The sequence below is a fragment of the Ornithorhynchus anatinus genome, chromosome 8 (assembly GCF_004115215.2).
Source record: "Ornithorhynchus anatinus isolate Pmale09 chromosome 8, mOrnAna1.pri.v4, whole genome shotgun sequence".
NCBI lineage: Eukaryota > Metazoa > Chordata > Mammalia > Monotremata > Ornithorhynchidae > Ornithorhynchus > Ornithorhynchus anatinus.
The window spans coordinates 16369424-16386900 of record NC_041735.1 but is presented as its reverse complement, the minus strand read 5'-3'; the positions used below and the strand labels follow the sequence as shown (position 1 = coordinate 16386900).

General features: G+C 48.2%; 1 protein-coding gene across 3 annotated transcripts; it reads right to left on the bottom strand.

Moving 5' to 3' along the window:
• Positions 1–3401: 3401 nt before the first annotated feature.
• LSM14B (LSM family member 14B) lies at positions 3402–15408 on the bottom strand. Of its 3 annotated transcripts, XM_029070891.2 has the most exons (10): positions 15099–15405; positions 12474–12637; positions 11146–11281; positions 10453–10569; positions 8350–8514; positions 8033–8110; positions 7524–7685; positions 6399–6552; positions 5691–5869; positions 3402–4639 (listed from the first exon to the last, which is right to left on the bottom strand). In XM_029070891.2, the coding sequence occupies exons 1-9, from the start codon at positions 15223–15225 to the stop codon at positions 5698–5700; spliced, it is 1275 nt and encodes a 424-aa protein (XP_028926724.1). In that variant the 5' UTR covers positions 15226–15405; the 3' UTR covers positions 3402–4639; positions 5691–5697. The 3 variants fall into 3 exon arrangements, with proteins under 3 accessions (XP_028926724.1, XP_028926725.1, XP_028926726.1); XM_029070892.2 differs by lacking the exon at positions 8033–8110 and having other exon boundaries at positions 15099–15408; XM_029070893.2 differs by lacking the exon at positions 10453–10569.
• Positions 15409–17477: the final 2069 nt, after the last annotated feature.

Here is a 17477-nt window from a genome sequence, read left to right as displayed (position 1 = left end):
ACTACTGCATGTGAGTCCCACTTCTCATAATGATGCCCCCTTCCCCACCCTACAGTGTGTACAGGGATATTTAGTGAACCCAACACTTTCCGCCCCCCCACACCTTTATATTTCATTTGCTCACTTGTTGAGTTATTCAAACCTTACCATGTTGATGGACTGATCATCTTGGGTATTTTGTCCATTAGATTTTTAAATCCTGAAGAAATTGAGAAGCACATAGCTGAAATTGAAAAAGAAAAGGAAGAGAACAAAAAGAAGAAACAAAAACCTCATGAATGAAATACAGTTGTTATAGATAGCTCTTTTTAATTCATTCAAATCATGTTTGATTCTGACTGACTTGTAGGCATCTCCATTCCATTTATTCATATCGTACCTCTGAGTAACCTACAATAAACCTACATATTTTTAATCTTTTTGGAAGAAAGTAATACCACAATAACATACCTATTCACATCATCTCTGCTTTCAGAAACATCACAGAATTCTTATCACTGCTGAAGTTATTTTTTCCACTGTAGCTTTGTGTAATTGCTGAAGGGAGTTTCTCCTGCTTAAAATCCTACAGAGCAAGATTAGGTAACAAAGCCGACTTATTTGGATTCTACATTGAGAAAAAATGCTGTCCACGGGCTAAGTGTGGTGATTATTTTGTTTTCCTACCAATGAGCTTTTGCATGGAGGAAAGGGATAGTGAACATTGCAGTGGTTCATAAAAAGTCTTGTTGGTTGTATTAGCCAAGGAAGTTGCCTCTGGCAACTAAAAAAATAAGTGGGAGGGTCACAGCCACCTTGAACTTCAGCTGTAATATAACTTGCCCCTTGTACCACATCTCCTTTACATGGATTTGCAACTGGATTTTACTGTGGGGAAGGGGAAGTGACCAAAGCGAGGCTGCTCATTCAAGGAGGGCTTTCACCTGCACAAAGCTTGTGCAACTGTTCCCTCATCTCCAGAGTCTTTGCTGAAGGGCTCCTAAGCCCCCACTGGTCAGAGTACCAAGTCCATAAGAGCTTCCCTGGTGGGTGCAGCAGGTCTGCCATCCTCTGGGTCAGCTCAGTGTAAAGTTAGTTCAGATAAACTTGGCTACAGCTATTTCAGAATGCTGGCCTTTGCTAGAGGTGGTCACTGATCTGCCTTTGGACAATGATGCTATATATAGCCCCGCCCTACTAGACCACTTTCTCCCTTCCACCCCCACCTATTTTGTACAGCAGTTGCCTGAGAACACAATACCTTCATTTTGCAAGGAATACCTTTATTCACAAAAGCTATTCCAGTCTTGGTGTGATTTTTTTTTTGATCCTTCAAGTCAATGCAGCCCAATTGGCTGCTCCTTTGATGTTTGATCAAATGTGATCTTTTGCCTCATTCTTCTCTCTCACCCCTAAATCCTTGCTGACATTCTTTCTCCTCCTTCTCAGCCAGATCAGTCCTCCCATAGCCAAAACCCTTCTACAGTCACCATTCCTTATGGAGGCCCTACTCAATCTATCTCCCTAGGTCACCGTTTTCCATCCTCCTACTTTTAACTTATTTTAGTGTCTGTTGCTGCTGCTAGATCATGAGAAGCAGTGTGGCTTAATGGAAAGATCCCAGACTTGGGAGTCAGAGGTTGTAGGTTCTAATCCTGGCTCTGCCACTTGTCAGCTTTGTGACTTTGAGCAAGTCACTTCATTTCTCTCTGCCTGAGTTCCTTCATCTGTACAATGGGGATTAAGACTGAGCCCTGCCTGGGACAACCTGGTAACCTTGTATCTAGCCCAGCACTTAAAACAGTGCTTGGCACATGGTGCTTAACAAATACCATCATCATTATTATTGAGCTACATGAGGGCAGGGATCATATTCTTTCACACTTAGTAAAGGGCTCTGCACACAGTAAGCACTCATGTATAATTGAGTTTTTAGTGTTTACCCTGGCCAGAGCACTGTACTATGGGCTTGGAAAGAGCACACTATACCAATATAATTGTACCAGCGTAACAGACATCCCCTCCCCACAACAAGCTTGCACTTTACTGATTAAGCAGCAAGGTTTTTTGGATTCTTTTTTGCTTTAAGACTTGCAGGTAGGTGGTAGTTTTACATGGCAGCAGAACTTGGTCAAGGCCCCACCCCTGAACTTGTGGTCTCTTCCCAGGGTTGTAATAGCATAGTTTCACCCTGTCTTCAGTGAGAGTGATGGGGGAGAAGAGACAGCTGTTTTAGGGATATTCTTGGAGCTTAGTGCCTGACATCTTGGCTCATTCTGTTCCAGCCAAAGGAGGTTGAATAGGAAAGCCTAGTTTTCTGAGGAGGAACAAAGCCACAACTGATCTGAGGATGGTCAGGCACCCAAGAATGTAATGCCTAGGGATTTAGAAGCCCTCTAGGCTAAGTGAGCCTCGAAGCCTCAGAGCAATCTAGACTGTGTCTCCTTCACAACGGTGAGCCACATTTAGGCCAAATGATGGTTTTGGCTCCTACTCCTCTAGCCTATAAATTCATTATTGTCATAGAATGTGTCCACCAACTCTGTTGTACTCTCCCATGCACTTAGTACAGTACCCTGCATAGACAAAGCATTCAATAAATACGATTGAGCTAATCACCATCCCAATCAGCCCTATATGCTGCAGGGAGAAGACTGCTTAAGTAGCTAGCTACAGCCTTTTCCAGGTTAGGGCAGGAGAAGCAACTTTTTAATGCATAAAAAAATTGTGAGAGCTGTGGGCAGGCAGCGAGCAGAGATCACATTCTCATAGCTTACTTTGTTGAGAATCTAGCTGTTTTAGGTGACGTATATTTCCCACACCCCTGCCCAATGCATCCTCAGGTGAAACTGGGCTACTCAGTTATGGGGCTGCCACAAGGCACCTAACACTGGCCCACCCAGCAATAACATTGTGCTGTGCACCTGCTTCAAAGCAATAGCTACTTGGAGCAAGAACTGTTGCTGCCAGCACAGGGAATGGAGAAGGGGAAGGAGAGACAGGCCAGCACAGTGAGAGGTTTGTTTCTTCCGCCCCACCCCCCGCCCCATCATTGCAGTGCTCCCTTCATCCCAGGGCTGCAAAACGGCAGTGCCCATGCGACTGGGCACAGACAGTAATAACAGCCTCTTCCCTTCAAGAGCTCCAGGGAGAGGTGGGTTCTCCTTTCCCAGCTCAGAGCAGGACCTGGTCCAGCCCCTCCCAACCTCTCTGCCCCTCTTCCTGCTTCTGTCTGCAGGACCCACCCAGCCCCTTTGCCCTACTAGTTTTCCTGCCTCTGCCTTCCCCTACTGCAGGTGCTTCTGAGCTAGCGAGTGACCAGAACAAGCCACCACAAGGCCCAGAGCAAGCAGGAGTTGATTTGTTTGGTCCAATCAGGAGATACAGAAAGAACCCCCAAGGAAAAAAAAAGAATGAAAAGGTTAAATGTTTGCATGTTTATTTATAATTACAATTTACATTACTTCAAACAAAGCAGCCCCGATGCCGTGTTCTAATCCTTAACAATTAAATCCTACAAAAATAAATCCAAGCTTTTACAGTAACTTAGTCAATGCAGAACTAAAATCTTTATAGCTATTTGAGGGGGTTTTCAGTTACCAAGGTGCTTATTTCAACAAAATGCCCCATTTAAACAGACAGGGGACACATGCCTCTAACTAAAGATTTTTAACCACTTACTCATGCAACAAGCTTATATTCCCCACCCACCCTCGGCCCCACCTTTTAAAACAAACAGAAGAAAAAAAAAAAGCCCACTGGGACTATTTACATTTAGAGGAAACATGCCCTTCTGTCAATCTGGCTTCCATTTTAAGAGCAGGTCGGCACCCCATTCCTAAGCGAAGAAGAGCGTCCAGAGGGTCACATGTGACTCACTTGCAGGGTACAACCAGACACAGAGGTTGGCAGAATCCCCAGGAGGAAGTGAGGGAGGTCTCCAGTCCTCCCATTCTCAGAGAAAGGGTCCCCCCCCTTTGCCCTTCAGACACTGTGTCTGAGACACCTCTGGGTTCTTCACAACAACAACATCAATGTGACAACCCTCCCCCATCCCACCCTCCCCCAGCTCCACCCCACTCCCCAGATCCCAGCTCTCTGGGGCCATTTAGCGCTAGGGGCCCCCGGCTCTCCAGAACCAGAGTTGCCGAAACATTTTGCCTCAAGTGGGAGCGGCACACCAGCAGCACAGCACCAAAGGGTCAGTTTGGTTACTCAAAGAAGTCAATTGGCTTGTTTGGGGATGATATTTGGTTCCATTTTAAAGAGTCAAAGCTACTTTGATCTCTTGGGGGGCGGGAGGGGGGGAGAGGAAGAAGAGAAAACAAAAAAAAAAAACCAACCAAGAACACAGAAAAGCTTTCCTGACAGAAAACCTTCTGAAAAGGAGACCAAGAGAAGGTTAGACTGTGCCTAAAAATAAAGTGAAACGAAAATATCAAGACACCTCAAAGAGGTTACCCATGAACACTTCCAAAAAACAAGTGGTTTTAACTCGGATCCGAATCCAAGTTCAGCTGAAGTCCAAAAATATAAGTAGTACTGTGGGATTTTTCAAGTGTAGTAAACAAAGTGACCCATTTTCTCCCCACATTAAGTGCAGCATCTTCAATGTTTTCTTATATACTCAGCGCCACCTTCATGCTACTTAGTTGAGAGTCTGCAAGAAAAACAAGAGCCAATGGCTGTGTTTTAGGAAAATAATAATAACTGAAGTTTCAATCGGCTATTCTATTTCCACCTCCTTTAGACTCAACTAAAACTAGGGAATTTTCAGTGAAGATGACACTAATGGGCAGAGAGGAAGGGAGATGGTGTCCAGGCAAGAGAAGTAGCATGGCCTAGTGGAAAAAGCATAGGCCTGGGCCGGGGGGGTGGGGGGAACAGGACGACAGACCTGGGTTCTAATTCCGCTCTGCTTGCTGTGTGGTCTTAGGCGATTCGTTAACTTCTCTGTGCCTCCGTTTCCTCAACTGTAAAATGGGGAATTCAATACCTGTTCTCCCTCCTAAGACTGTGAGCCCTATGCAGGGAAGTGACTATGTGCAATCTGATGAACTACCCCAATCTGATGAACTACCCCACTCCTCAGAACAGTGCTTTATACATAGTAAGCACATAAATAACAATAATAAGCAGCTCTAATAAGCCCAGCTGGTGAGAGTACATCACCCACAACTTCCCCAGGACTACAGTCCTTTCTTCAAACCAGGAGATCAGCAACTCTATGGTTTTACCCCTCCCTCTCCTCTACCTCTCAGAGAACTTGGGTGGGCACATGGTCTTCCAGAGAGAGCAGACCAGCACCTCTGAGCAGCAAGGTCAGTCACATTTCTGGACAAAGATTCAGCACTACCTCACCCCAGAGTGGTCTCTGGGCATACCTGGTTCATTTGGGGTGTGATTTCTTATTGATCTGTGATGGGGAATTAAAAGGGAGGGAGATTTGACAGACAGCAGGACCTACTCAGATGCTTTCCTAACATGTACTACCATAAGGCTAGTGTGAGACCCGGAGCTGAAATATTTACAAGAGTACTAGTAACCACTTGGAGGTTCTTTGCCTTTTGAAGCGAAGTGAGGCAAGAAAGTAGGTAGATTAACCCCAAGTCATTGCTGACGAGTCACCTGTTCACAACTCCTTGTGATTTTCTCGCCTTCCACACCATGGGCAGTTGGCCTGAATGAGGTGAAGCTAGAGCTGCCCTCACCTGGAATTTAAACTCTGCCAGTGCCAGCTCTGTGGGATGTTTGGTTCCGTCGGGCTGCGCCATTGCCTCTTCCCCCCCGAAATCCACCGCGGAAGCTGCGGCCCCGAAGAAATCGTCCCGACACGCCAAAGGTTTCCGTGTTGAGCTTCCTTTCTTCGGCCCACGTCGTTCGCCTAGAACTAGAAAGGTCTACGGCTCACGGCAGGCCAGGGATGGGCAGACTGAAGTTACACATTCCTTTCTCCTTAAAACAAGAACTGTCTATATGTATTTGCCAGGTCTTACTGGACTCTAGTGGGAGGAGGGTAGTTTCTTTACTTTCAAACGTGGTACTTGATGAAGTGGAGTCAAGGAATACTGTGGCCAGGGATGACTGGTTTCTCAGCCTCCTATGATCAGTCACTGGAGGAGAATATTCAACTCCAGCCCCTTGGAGAGAAATGACCCTGGGGACTTTGGGCAGGCAAGATTGGAAGAGCCCAACAAGTGGGGCTAATAGCTCGGGGTTGTATGTGGCTCAGCTGGAATGGAGCCAGTTAGGGAGGTGAGCCAGAGAGAGTGGTTGAGGAAACAGCTCACATTTTGTGACCCGTATTGGAGTTTATTGCCATCCGGCAGTATAGCATGCCCAACCGGCATTTCCTTGAACATCACCTGTGAGAGCTATCCTAAAGTCCTACACTCTTCCTGGTATCCAAACAATTTTACCTGGACTTCAGTTCCGAAGAGATGTTATCAAAGAAAGACTTTGATTTATCGTAATAGCAATTGGGTCCCAGGAGATCCTCCTCTGTGGTACCATCGCTGTTCTGAGTGACCACAGCAGCATCTCCCTTCTCTTCTCCTCGCTCAGCTTGGTCATCTACGGGGTGGAATGGGAAGGGTGTTAGCCAGCCATTTAGGGGGGAACTGAAGGGAAACGGTATCAACCAGGATATTAATACATGACTAGGAAGCCATTTTGCAGGATTTAAGTTATCAGCCTTGTCCTCTACCAACCCACAAAACTCTCACTAGTGCTTTTGTACTCTGGATATACAAAATTGTGAACCCACCCCTGGATAATGCGAGCAGATTTAGTTTCATATTTTCTACTTCTTCATATTAACTGTAAGAAGACCAGCACTGACAAGCCCCTTCAAAGTCACATGGAGATGAACTGAAGCTTACCAATTCTCCAGTTCACCACCTAATGCTCATTACCCTCACGTGCTCAGACATGCAGCATCTAATGGTGTCTTATTTTTTTCTTAAGAGGTGCTAACCCCTCTAACCCCTAACAGCCCTCATTCACTCATAGTTATTGAGCACTTAGTACAGTCCTTTGTAGACAGTAAGCACTTGGAAGAGTACAATGCAATGAACACACATTCCCTGCCCACATTGAGCTTAGAGTTGGGGGTCGGGGGAGAAACATATATTAATATAAATAATTAAGTTAGATCTGTACATAAGTGCTGTGGAGACTGGGAGGGGGAATCAATAAAGGCAGCAAGTCAGGGTGATGCAAAAAAAGATTGGGAGAAGAGGAAAGGGGGACTTAGGGAAGGCCTTTTGGAGGAGATGCGCCTTCAAAAAAGCTTGAAGGGGGGGGGGGGGGGGAAGTAGTTATCGGATTTGAGAAGGGAGGGCATTCCAGGCCAGAGGCAGGGCACGGGTGAGGGGTTGGCAGCGTGATAGAAGAGATCGAGGCACAGTGAGAAGTCAACTTCCACCTCTTCTGAACCTGAATTTAAAAAGTTAACTGTTTCGCATACGTGGCTATTTTGAAGTCCTGACCCACGCTAGCCACCTTTCACATCACCAATTTAGAGAGCTGAAATTAAGGCAAACCTTTAAAATTCAGTTTCTTCTTAAATTCTTTGTCGAGTTCCTCTCTGTTGAACTGTGCATTTGCACTTTCAAAATCAAAGTCACCTTCAAATTTAATTGTGTTTTCTTTGACGTTGGTTGGGCGGCTCTGACCTCTGGAACGATTCCTTGTCCGCCTATTCCCTGTGAAGAGAGGAGAGCCGGAGCTCGACTAAGCCAAATGCAATTCTTTCAGAGTTCCACCTTCAAACAAGTTCAATATCAAAGCCCAAGGGCTGACCTCTGAGAATGTCTTCCAAAGAAGTCCACCTAGTACCAAAAAGATGTGTAAGATTATAACCGGATGATTTATCGACACTGGAAGCTGGCCACATGGCACTAGGGAAGTGATTCAACAGTCTGGTGCAGCAGTAGCAGATAGTCAAACTTTAAGGGGCTATCACCCACTTAAAAAAGCAGATTTAAAGGTATAAGCAGTCTAAACTAGTCATCCTTCTCTTCTCAAACTTAAGGGGCCATGGCTAAGTTACCTGATCTCCTCCTTTGAGGTCTTCTGTTCTCGTCATTCACCTGCCCTTGACTTTGCACAGGTGTGGGCTGAACTACATCTAAGGCAAAAGAGAAGGTTAAGGCAAAGCTCTTGCAAGGCCAGAAACCCAGACGTATAAAAGAGCAACATAAACGTGATGCTGAAAGGAGCCCGAGAACAGGAACTTGGTCAAGCTGGTTTGAGAATATTACTCTGTAAAAGCAGGTTTTTGGGGTTTATTAAAAATAATATTATTAAGTGTCCCCTCCCAAAGGAATCCATCACAGTCCAATTCCACTGAAGGGGTACATTACCTACCACTGGTCTTGTTGCTTGGCTGGACCTGCCGACCGTTTCGCTGGATCCCTGAAGCCCCCTTGCTGGGTAAAAGCTTTTTGGCATTTAGATTATCAACAGAACCGGTCTGGACAGCCTGCTCAACCATGGGACTTTTGCGGACTGGGATGGATGAGAAGCCACTTCCTGGAAAAAAAGGGGTGGGAGGAAGAAAAAAAAAAAGAGACATTTTATAGCCCCAACTTCTCCCTCTGACTGGGATTTTAAAATGGAGAAGAAAGCATGAAGAGGCTACAGAGGTTCTACCGAATAAATTTCAAAACCCACATAAAAATGGAGGGGGAAAGGGAGGGTATGTCCCACATCAAAAAGAAACCAATAATCTAACCTCACTAAACTCATTCAGGTCACAGGAAAAGGAGGAGTGGGAACAGGCCACACTCCCTGATCCAAGTTAAAGATGGCAACAGACTTTCCATCTGGGGATTCTCCCAGGATGTCACTTCTGGAGTAGCAGTTGTGCAAGCCAGCATTTAAGAGATCAAGATACGGGTTGAGACTGATCTGGAAAATTCAGCCAATTGTAGCACAGAACTACATATTTGCTCTCTAGTCAACAATAGGAGAAGTCAATTGACGAAAAGCCTGTTAGGACAAGGGGTACATTTGGGGGAAAAATGGCTGGCCTGATTTGTGCCCAAAAGGTAATATATGGGTTTTGGGGCATTTTAGTTTCTCTTAGCAGGTAAGACACAATTTGAGAGAAAATACATTCTGTGTTCACTGATATTTAAAAGCAGCAGAGAATGGTGGCAGGTTCCACTTACCAGTTCTGCTGCTCTTTAATACTTCAAATCACAGCAAGTTATGGGACTGAATTCAGATCCAGTATAAACACAGTTTAAGGCTTTTCACAGTAAGTTAATAGATGCAGTTGAAAGGGAAGTAACTGAGAAACTTCCTAGGGAGAGGAAGGGAGTGCTATTGGGTCTTTTTTCCCCTGTAGTAGATACACCTTACCTTAGGAGCAATAAATGTCACGTGGAATAAGTCATCCTACCAACATTAAAATATCCAAGTACTGTCAAAAAAAGGAGTTCTTCTACTTCTATGAACTGGCTAGTTTAAGTCAATAAGAGCATACAAAGAAATGGAGACTGACAGTAGTTGCTCTCCATAGTGAAAGCCAGAATTACTTTCCTCTATAAAAACACAAAAACAAAACTTGAGGATCGTGCAGTTAAGATCATAAAGCATGGTTCAGGTCAGTTTTATGAAACGGAGCTGCAACAGCAATACCACAGAACTAGCTTTTGAAAGTTTATTTGAATTTCAAAGTTTCAAGATGACTAACAGTAGGATTCTAGTATAGGTAAAGAAACCCCATTTCTGCCCATTGTTAAGTAGTTTTGGTCGGCAGGCTCGCTGAGGTTCAAGCCATATATTCAAGGTTTTCCTCAATTTTATAAAGATTTGAAAACCGATCTGGAGAAAAAAGGACTTAAACCATCTCCTGATTTCTACCTTGAGGCCCTCGAGTCTCCGTGCAAAGAGAAGCTCAGACATGTGGAACCAAACTTTCAAAATCCTGGAGAGCATCATATCTGGTCATTTAAGACTGCAGTTCCTGGGTGTGCACAAGGCAAGGGTCAGAACCGGTGAACCAGACTCACACAACTCAATTCAGAAGTCTCTCTAATTTAGCTGCCTTTCAAAGATCACCTGACCAGAAAAGCTGCTTTGACTATGGAGAATGGCGAATCCACTAGACCTCCATGTGCCTATCCAGTGGCATACACTAGTCCCCAAGCAGCATTAGGGTTTAAAAACCAAACCGAACCAAAAGACAGACAAACAAAAAAACAACCAAACCAAACCAAGCCAAAAGACAAACAAACAAAAAAACAACCAAAACCCAAAGCACTCTTTGGTTCCTCGTCATTCCAGCTCTTCAAACTCATATCACTGACGAAGCTCAAACAGCCGCTAAGCCAAGAAGGAGCAGCCTAAATGAATGAATAGCTGTGCACCTGCTCATCCACTACAGCTACCGTCACTCTAAGAAGATGGTGTTAAACAGAATGGGTTGCAAGACAGGATGCAGGTCTCCAAAACTGCCATTACCCTTGGAAGAGAGCTGATGTGGCTCTGAGGACATGTCAAGCTCTGAAACTGGCTGTGGAGATGGAGAAGAGCTAGGGCTTGAAGCAGCAGCTGAGGCTGGAGGGCTTACCAACTTCTCTAAAATAAGAGAAAGGAGCAAAAAAAAAAAAAAGAGTAAACAAGTAATGAGATACTAGTATGACATTTAGCAACTTTGGAGAGAGATCACGTCATCTTCTGCAGGGCAGTTTTCTTAAGTGTTAGCATGGAAAGGATGGGAGGTTACCCAGGTAATGGCAACGCACATGTTAACAGGTTTTTAAAAAATACGATAAACAGGCCCAGGTAATGTCTTTCAGACTAAAGGGCCCTGCCAACAGAGGCACCACTACTAGGAAACACTGATGACTTTTTTTTTTACCCCACCCATAAGAAGACTGGGTTAACATCCCTAAAAACAAGTGGCCTTCACACAAGATGTACGTATTTCCCACAACAATTATAAACGCTGTAGTCTATAGTAAATTCACATTAGTACAAAAATTGACTTCAAAAAACAGGCAATAAGCTATATACCAACTTGCCATCATTCAGTCACTCATTTGTTCAAAGGGGAACAGCATCCTTTCATTTTATCTTTCATCGTTTATTGAGGTAAGGTGCAAACAAATTAACCCAATGGCAAAGATGAATAAGAACGGAAATTTAACTCACCTAAACCTAATGTGGCTGCATACTGTTGGCTGAGTAAGGAGCTGGCAGCAAGCTGGCTGTACGATGGCATACCTCTAAAGGGGCTGTAAGGCACATGTGGTTGGAAAGATGACGAAGAGGCAGAGCCCAGGGAAGACTGAACAAGAAGACAGTATGCAAAAGCAAAACAGAAATATTTAGTTACCCTGTACGTCTGTGGGCTTCGTTTCCAGAAGTGAGAGACTACAAGACTATTTTTCCCTTCCATTTGTTATATAAGGCTGCTTTGATTGGACAGCCTCCAGTGGATTTGAGAGACAAAAGAGGTGAACTGTCAAGCTTGTATCAAAATAATTAAAATCCAATTGTTTTCCCTTTTTTGTCCCCTATCTACTTACACAGACCAGGTCTCTAAATCTAGTAGGGAAGATGGTGCATGTGCACAAGTATGGGAGATTTTGTGGTATTTATTAAGTGATTACTATTTACCAGGAATCATACTGAGTACTGGGGTAGGGGATAAACTGATCGGGTTGGATGGCACGTCCCACATGGGGTTCTCAATCTTAATCCTCATTTTACAGATAACAGGCACGGAGCAGTTAAGTGATTTGCCCAAGTTCACACAGCCAACAAATGGTGGAGCTGGGATAGAGTCCATGCTCTAACCACTAGACCACACTGGCATGAAACAAAGCCCCCCCAAAATAATATTATATTAGAGATTTTAGGGGTACCCAAAGACTATAACATGGACATTCCAGTCTCCCCCCCGAGCCACAGCAAACAAAACACACAAAAATCTAAAGTATCAGCTGGCACATTAGGGTCTAAGAAGGTAAAGTAGTTTATAATGCCATTGCACATGAATACACAAGTGAGTTTGAGTGTGGGATTAAAAGCCCTTTTTAAAAATGAGACTTTCCAAGAAGTTTTGGAAGATGCTGCAAATGTGCCCAAACTAAGCGCCACTAAATTCCTCTATCTCAAATGGTCCATCCTTTGGGTTCCTTTCTACTTTTCATAAAGGCTAAATAGCACTTCACCATTAGACATCACCTAAGCATTTGTTTTGCTTTAGGAAGTTCTACCTGGCTTGAAGCATTTAAAAGTTAATGCTCTTCATTACCTCATTAGTCTTTAGACACCAGATTTAATTAAAACAAAGAAACAAAACTGGGAAGCCATGTAAACAACTCCATATCGTACATCACAAATCACATTTTCTTTAGGAGAGACAACTTATATTTTCGGTTACCCAGAGAAAGGCAATTACGTTACTGAAAAAATAAACCTTGTTTCCCTTAACGTTTGGTCACTGTTCCCCTAAAGTTTCACCGGGTACTTACTTGGACAATAGCAGGGTCCTGAGGGAGAGTATGCTGAGCTTTTGGAGGTTCACATACAGTAATATCTTTGATATCACTTCCCCGGAAAATGATGTACTCATAAATTTCTTCCCTTGGAGGGGCAGGCCTATCTGTGGGGCGATCTTCGGTACCAAAGGACCTCACTTGAAAGTTGAGAAAAAGAAATATTAGACCTTTGACCTTTTTAGGCCTCACTACTATCAACCTGCACAACTCTCCCTGAACGCCTATTCTGATTTATGAAAATGTGGGCGAAATGGACGCAGCAGATACCCAACTGGTTTCAAATTGGTCCCGAATTAAAGCGTTGGCTTTCAAGAGGTGACAGGTGGCAGATAAATAGACTGATAGATACAGATGGCTATAGTGTTAAAGGAACAGCAGTCTGAAAACAATTCTACAAGTCCTAGGGAAGAGTTAAAGTGCCCGCATACCCTGCTGAAGAAACATGGCTACTTTTTTGGCACCCAGGGCGTGCCACGTGGGGATGTCGGTTCCCCTTAAAAGAAGAATACCTCTAGGTTCGCTTGGAATATTTAAGCCTCAAAAAGTCCGGCATTAATACTTCAGTGCAACACAACCGACGTAACAACTCTAGGTTAGCTGAAAACGCCTTCCGAATAGGGTGGCGTGACGGAAACATTTAGCACCACTGGAAGGCCTTCGACAACTTTTGCTTTTTTTTTTAAGCCGAGTTACGGTTTCAGTTGGTGCTTCCCAGTTTCTCAGTGGACAGGCGGGTCGTGGACAGCTCCCGCCCGTTCGCTACCTCTCCGTCCGGTTTATCCTTTGGCAATATGGATAAAGAACCGGAAGATGTGTTCATTAAGGGCTTGGATGGGAGACCCCTCTTAAAAGGTGCGAGCTGGAATATCCGACTGCCAGTTTCCTGGAGAAGAGCAGCAGCAGTGACAGAAGCGGGAGGGGGGGGGGGCAGGAAGGAGAAAGGCCCAACCGGGCTTCCCTTTCGCACACGATACGATACGCTAAGTTGTGCGGGGACCCAGTTGAAGTGGCGAAGGAGACCGATCTGGAAAGGGTAGTTTTAAGAAGTTCCACGAGGAAGATGGGAGGCGAAGGAGAGGAGTTTCCTTCTAGCCCTTCTTGGGGCTCCAAAAGGGGCGGATCGGGCCACCTTGATCTCCGTCACAGGAGGAGGGAGAAGACGAGGGAGCAGGGCCATTTTTATTTTTTTGCTAAAGCCCAAACCGTCAGGGGTCCGGCTCCCCGACGGCTCTTCTCCTCTTCCCCCCCCCCCGCCCCCCACCCGGTTCCGCCCCTGTGGGGGGCCCGAGCTCCTTCGGTCCCAAGCCGCCAAGCCCCGGGGCCAAGTCAGGGAGGCGGCCTCCTGCCCGCAACCAAGAGGCCCGGCCTGGGCCGGCGGAGGACTGGTTCGGCGGGTCGATTGATTGCAGAAATGAATGTCTCAGGGGGTTGGGGATTCGTCTCGTCTCGTCTCCCCTCCCCAAGCCGCAGGTTTTCGGCGGGGGCGGGGTCCGGGGGCACGTGAGGGGGGAGGCCCGGCCCATTGTTCTGGGGACCGGCGGGGGGCGGGGGGGGGGGGGTCCGCGGCACCAGCAGGGGGCGCAATCGGCGCTCCGCAGGGGTCCCAGACGGGGGGGGGGGGCCGGGGGGGGGCCGGGGACGGGGACACGGGGACACACACACACACACACTCCAAAACACTCCCCAACCCCCCCACCCCCATACACGCACCCCCACCCCCCAAAAAACACCCAACACTCCCCCCCACACCCCAAAAGACACCCCAAGACATCCCCCACCCCCCCATACACCCCCCCACCATACACCCCCACCCCAAAAGACACCCCACCCCCCCATACACCCCCCCACCATACACCCCCACCCCAAAAGACACCTCCCCAACACCCCCGCATACACACACCCCTACCCCAAAAAACACCCCCCCAACACCCCCGCATACACACACCCCTACCCCAAAAAACACCCCCCCCACACACCCCCACATACACACACACATCATACACCCCCACTCCAAAAAACACCCCCCCCAACACCCCCGCATACACACCCCCCACGCCCCCATACACACATAGACTCTCCCATTCCCCCCCCCCTCCCTCCACCCCCACCGTACACACACACACACACACACCCCTCCGCCCCCCCGCCCCCACCCCGCCCCCACACAATAAAGCTGCAGTCCGGCCGGGCGGGCAGACTATTGTGTGTCCTGGTGCAGAGAGGCCCGCAGGCCCGCCGGAGCGGCGGGCTAAGGAGGCCTCGGGGACTGGGGCCGCGAGGGGCGCGTTAAAGAAGGGGAAGACGGGGGTGGGGGGGGCGCAATAAAGGAAGAGAAAAGAAACCGGCCCAAGTTTCCCGGGCAGTCCGGCCGCGGTGGGTGTCCCGGCAGCGGCGGGCACAAAGACACAGCTCCCTGCCCCCTCCCCGCAAAGGCTCCTCGGGGCCCGGGGCACAAAGGTGCCCGTGTGGGGCGGGCGCAGGGCCGCCTGCGGGGCAGGAGGAAGGGGGGAGCTGCGGGGACCGTCTCCTCGGCCCGGCCGGGGGAGGACACACGGACACGGACACACACACACACACACACACGCGCGGCGCCGGTACCTTTGGCGAGCGCCACGGTGGAGTTGTCGGTGTCGATGGTGTAGAGGATGCCCTCGTAGCGGATCTGCGCCTTGGAGATGAGGCTGATCTTGCTGCCCAGGTAGGGAGTGCCCGAGGAGCCGCTCATGGCGACGGGACGGGGGTGAGCGCGGCCTCGTCGGCCGCCGCCGCTCCGGTGGGGCCTGCCTGGGCCGCGGGCGGGCGGGGGGAGCGGCACATCCGGGTCCCGGCCTCCCCCACCCCCTCCGCTCCGCTCCGCTCTGCTCCCCTCCGCGGAGCCCGACACCCTCCCACGCACACTGCGGACTGGCCCTCGGCGCCCGCCGCCCTTTAAATATGGCGGCGGAGGAGGAGGGGCGGAGCCCGGCGCTCTGCGCCTGCGCCGTGGGCGGGAGGGAGGGAGGGAGGGACGACGCAGACCCTTCTCCTCCCTCTTCTCCCCCCTCGGCTCCCGGCGTCCCCTGCGAGCGCCTGCGCGGAGGGGAGGAGGGCGGGCGCGGAGCGCGCATGCGTGCGAGGGCCCTGCCATGAATAATAATAATAATAATAATGTTGGTATTTGTTAAGCGCTTACTCTGTGCACTCTTCTAAGCGCTGGGGTCGACCCAGGGCAATCAGGTCGTCCCAGGTGGGGCTCCCAGTCTTCATCCCCATTTTACAGATGAGGGAACTGAGGCCCAGAGAAGTGAAGTGACTCGCCCACAGTCACCCAGCTGACAAGTGGCAGAGCTGGGATTCGAACTCACGAGCCCTGCCTCCAAAGCCCATGCTCTTTCCACTGAGCCACGATGAAGCGCCCTCCCCCCTCTTCTTTTAGTGATAATCCTGTTGGTGTTTTTTAAGCCCTTACTGGGTGCAGAGCACTGCTCTGGAGTAATCCTAATCATCATATTGGTATTTGTTAAGCGCTTACTACGAGCAGAGCACTGTTCTAAGCGCTGGGGGAGATCCAGGGTCAGCAGGTTGTCCCATGTGAGGCTCACAGTCAATCCCCATTTGACAGATGAGGTAGATGAGGCCCAGAGAAGTGAAGTGACTTGCCCACAGTCCCACGGCTGACGAGTGGCAGAGCTGGGATTTGAACCCATGATCTCTGACTCCCAAGCCCCGGCTCTTTCCACTGAGCCATCGCTGCCTTAGGTCGGCTGATTCCAACAGCTCTTCTTGTGGCGAGGAGCGCTTTGGGGGCCGCTCGCCGTTTTGTTGGAAATGAATGTGAAGCTCTAAAATGCCGTTGCAAGGAAAGACCCGACCCCGGCCCACCTGGAGCTTTCCCGGCCCAACAGATGAACCATCGGCCTTCCTGAGCCTTCCCCAGAACTTTCTCTCGCCTCCCCCCAGCATTACAGTATTTCTGCACCTTCCCAAATTAGGCCGTTGGACGGTGGATTGTAAATCCCTTACCTAGATGGTAAGATACTCGAGGGCAGAGATCGTGTCTGCTCAACGCTCTTGTGCTCCCCCAAGAACTGAGTACAGTGCTCTGAACTGTGTAGGCTTCACGAGAGCAAGGATCACATCAACTAGCACTACTGCACCCTTCCCTCCCCCTCCAATGTGTAGTAAAGTGCTCGGCCCAAAGTCAGCACTCAGTAACTACTATTGATTAATTTCAGGGGCAGCTTCCTCTGTTCCTTCCCCACCTCCTCTCTGCAGAGGTGTCTGTGCAAACCCTGATGGAGGGGTGTGTGGAGAGCCAGAAAGTCATATTTTTAAAAATTGAAAATACTTTATTGCCATGCTGGTTTTCTTTTCATGCTTTGTCGACCTCCATGGCACTAGAAGAGGACCGGGGAGAGCCACTTTGCAAAAGAGGAGGAGGCCGGGGCCCTGCCGCTCAAACTCCTGGACTCGCTCTTGCCAGACGGTTCGGCTCAAGAAGACCTGGAAATGGTGGTGCCGACGCAAAACTAACCAGACCTATGGTTTGGTTGCCATCTCAAAACATTTTCCTTAAGACCCCCGAATCCCGTTAGGTGATTATGGAGAAACAGTGGTCAAGTGGACATTTGGGTGGGATCTTTTCTCTGGAAACCAGGGTAGAATCTGAAATAATTTCTGACTTTATATTTCCTGCCACAATGTTCTGGAGTTTACGCTCCGGGAACCGGAGAATGCCTTTGCCCAACACTGCATTCCTGGAGACATCCTGGAAATGGCTTCGTAGCCTACCTCCTCAAGAAGTTCTCTCTGATTAATATCCAGTGCCTCCCCACCCCAAGTTGTATCAACCCAGTATTCACCCTTAGCACTTGTGTATTCAACTATTTATACTCAACCTCAGCACTTTGTTACGTTTTGAGTGGTACTCTGATTCAATCTGATCCTTCCTGACATCATTCTACTTCCTGCGCAAACCTTGTTCTTTCTACTTTTGTC

What these genes read in the sequence shown, in the direction of transcription:
- LSM14B (XM_029070891.2), bottom strand. Translation starts at nt 15,225, where the DNA reads ATGAGCGGCTCCTCGGGCACTCCCTACCTGGGCAGCAAGATCAGCCTC. An exon ending in CACCGTGGCGCTCGCCAAAG is followed by an intron (nt 12,638 to 15,098) that starts GTACCGGCGCCG and finishes TCAACTTTCAAG; the next exon opens with TGAGGTCCTTTGGTACCGAA. An exon ending in TGCAGCCACATTAGGTTTAG is followed by an intron (nt 10,570 to 11,145) that starts GTGAGTTAAATT and finishes CTCTTATTTTAG; the next exon opens with AGAAGTTGGTAAGCCCTCCA.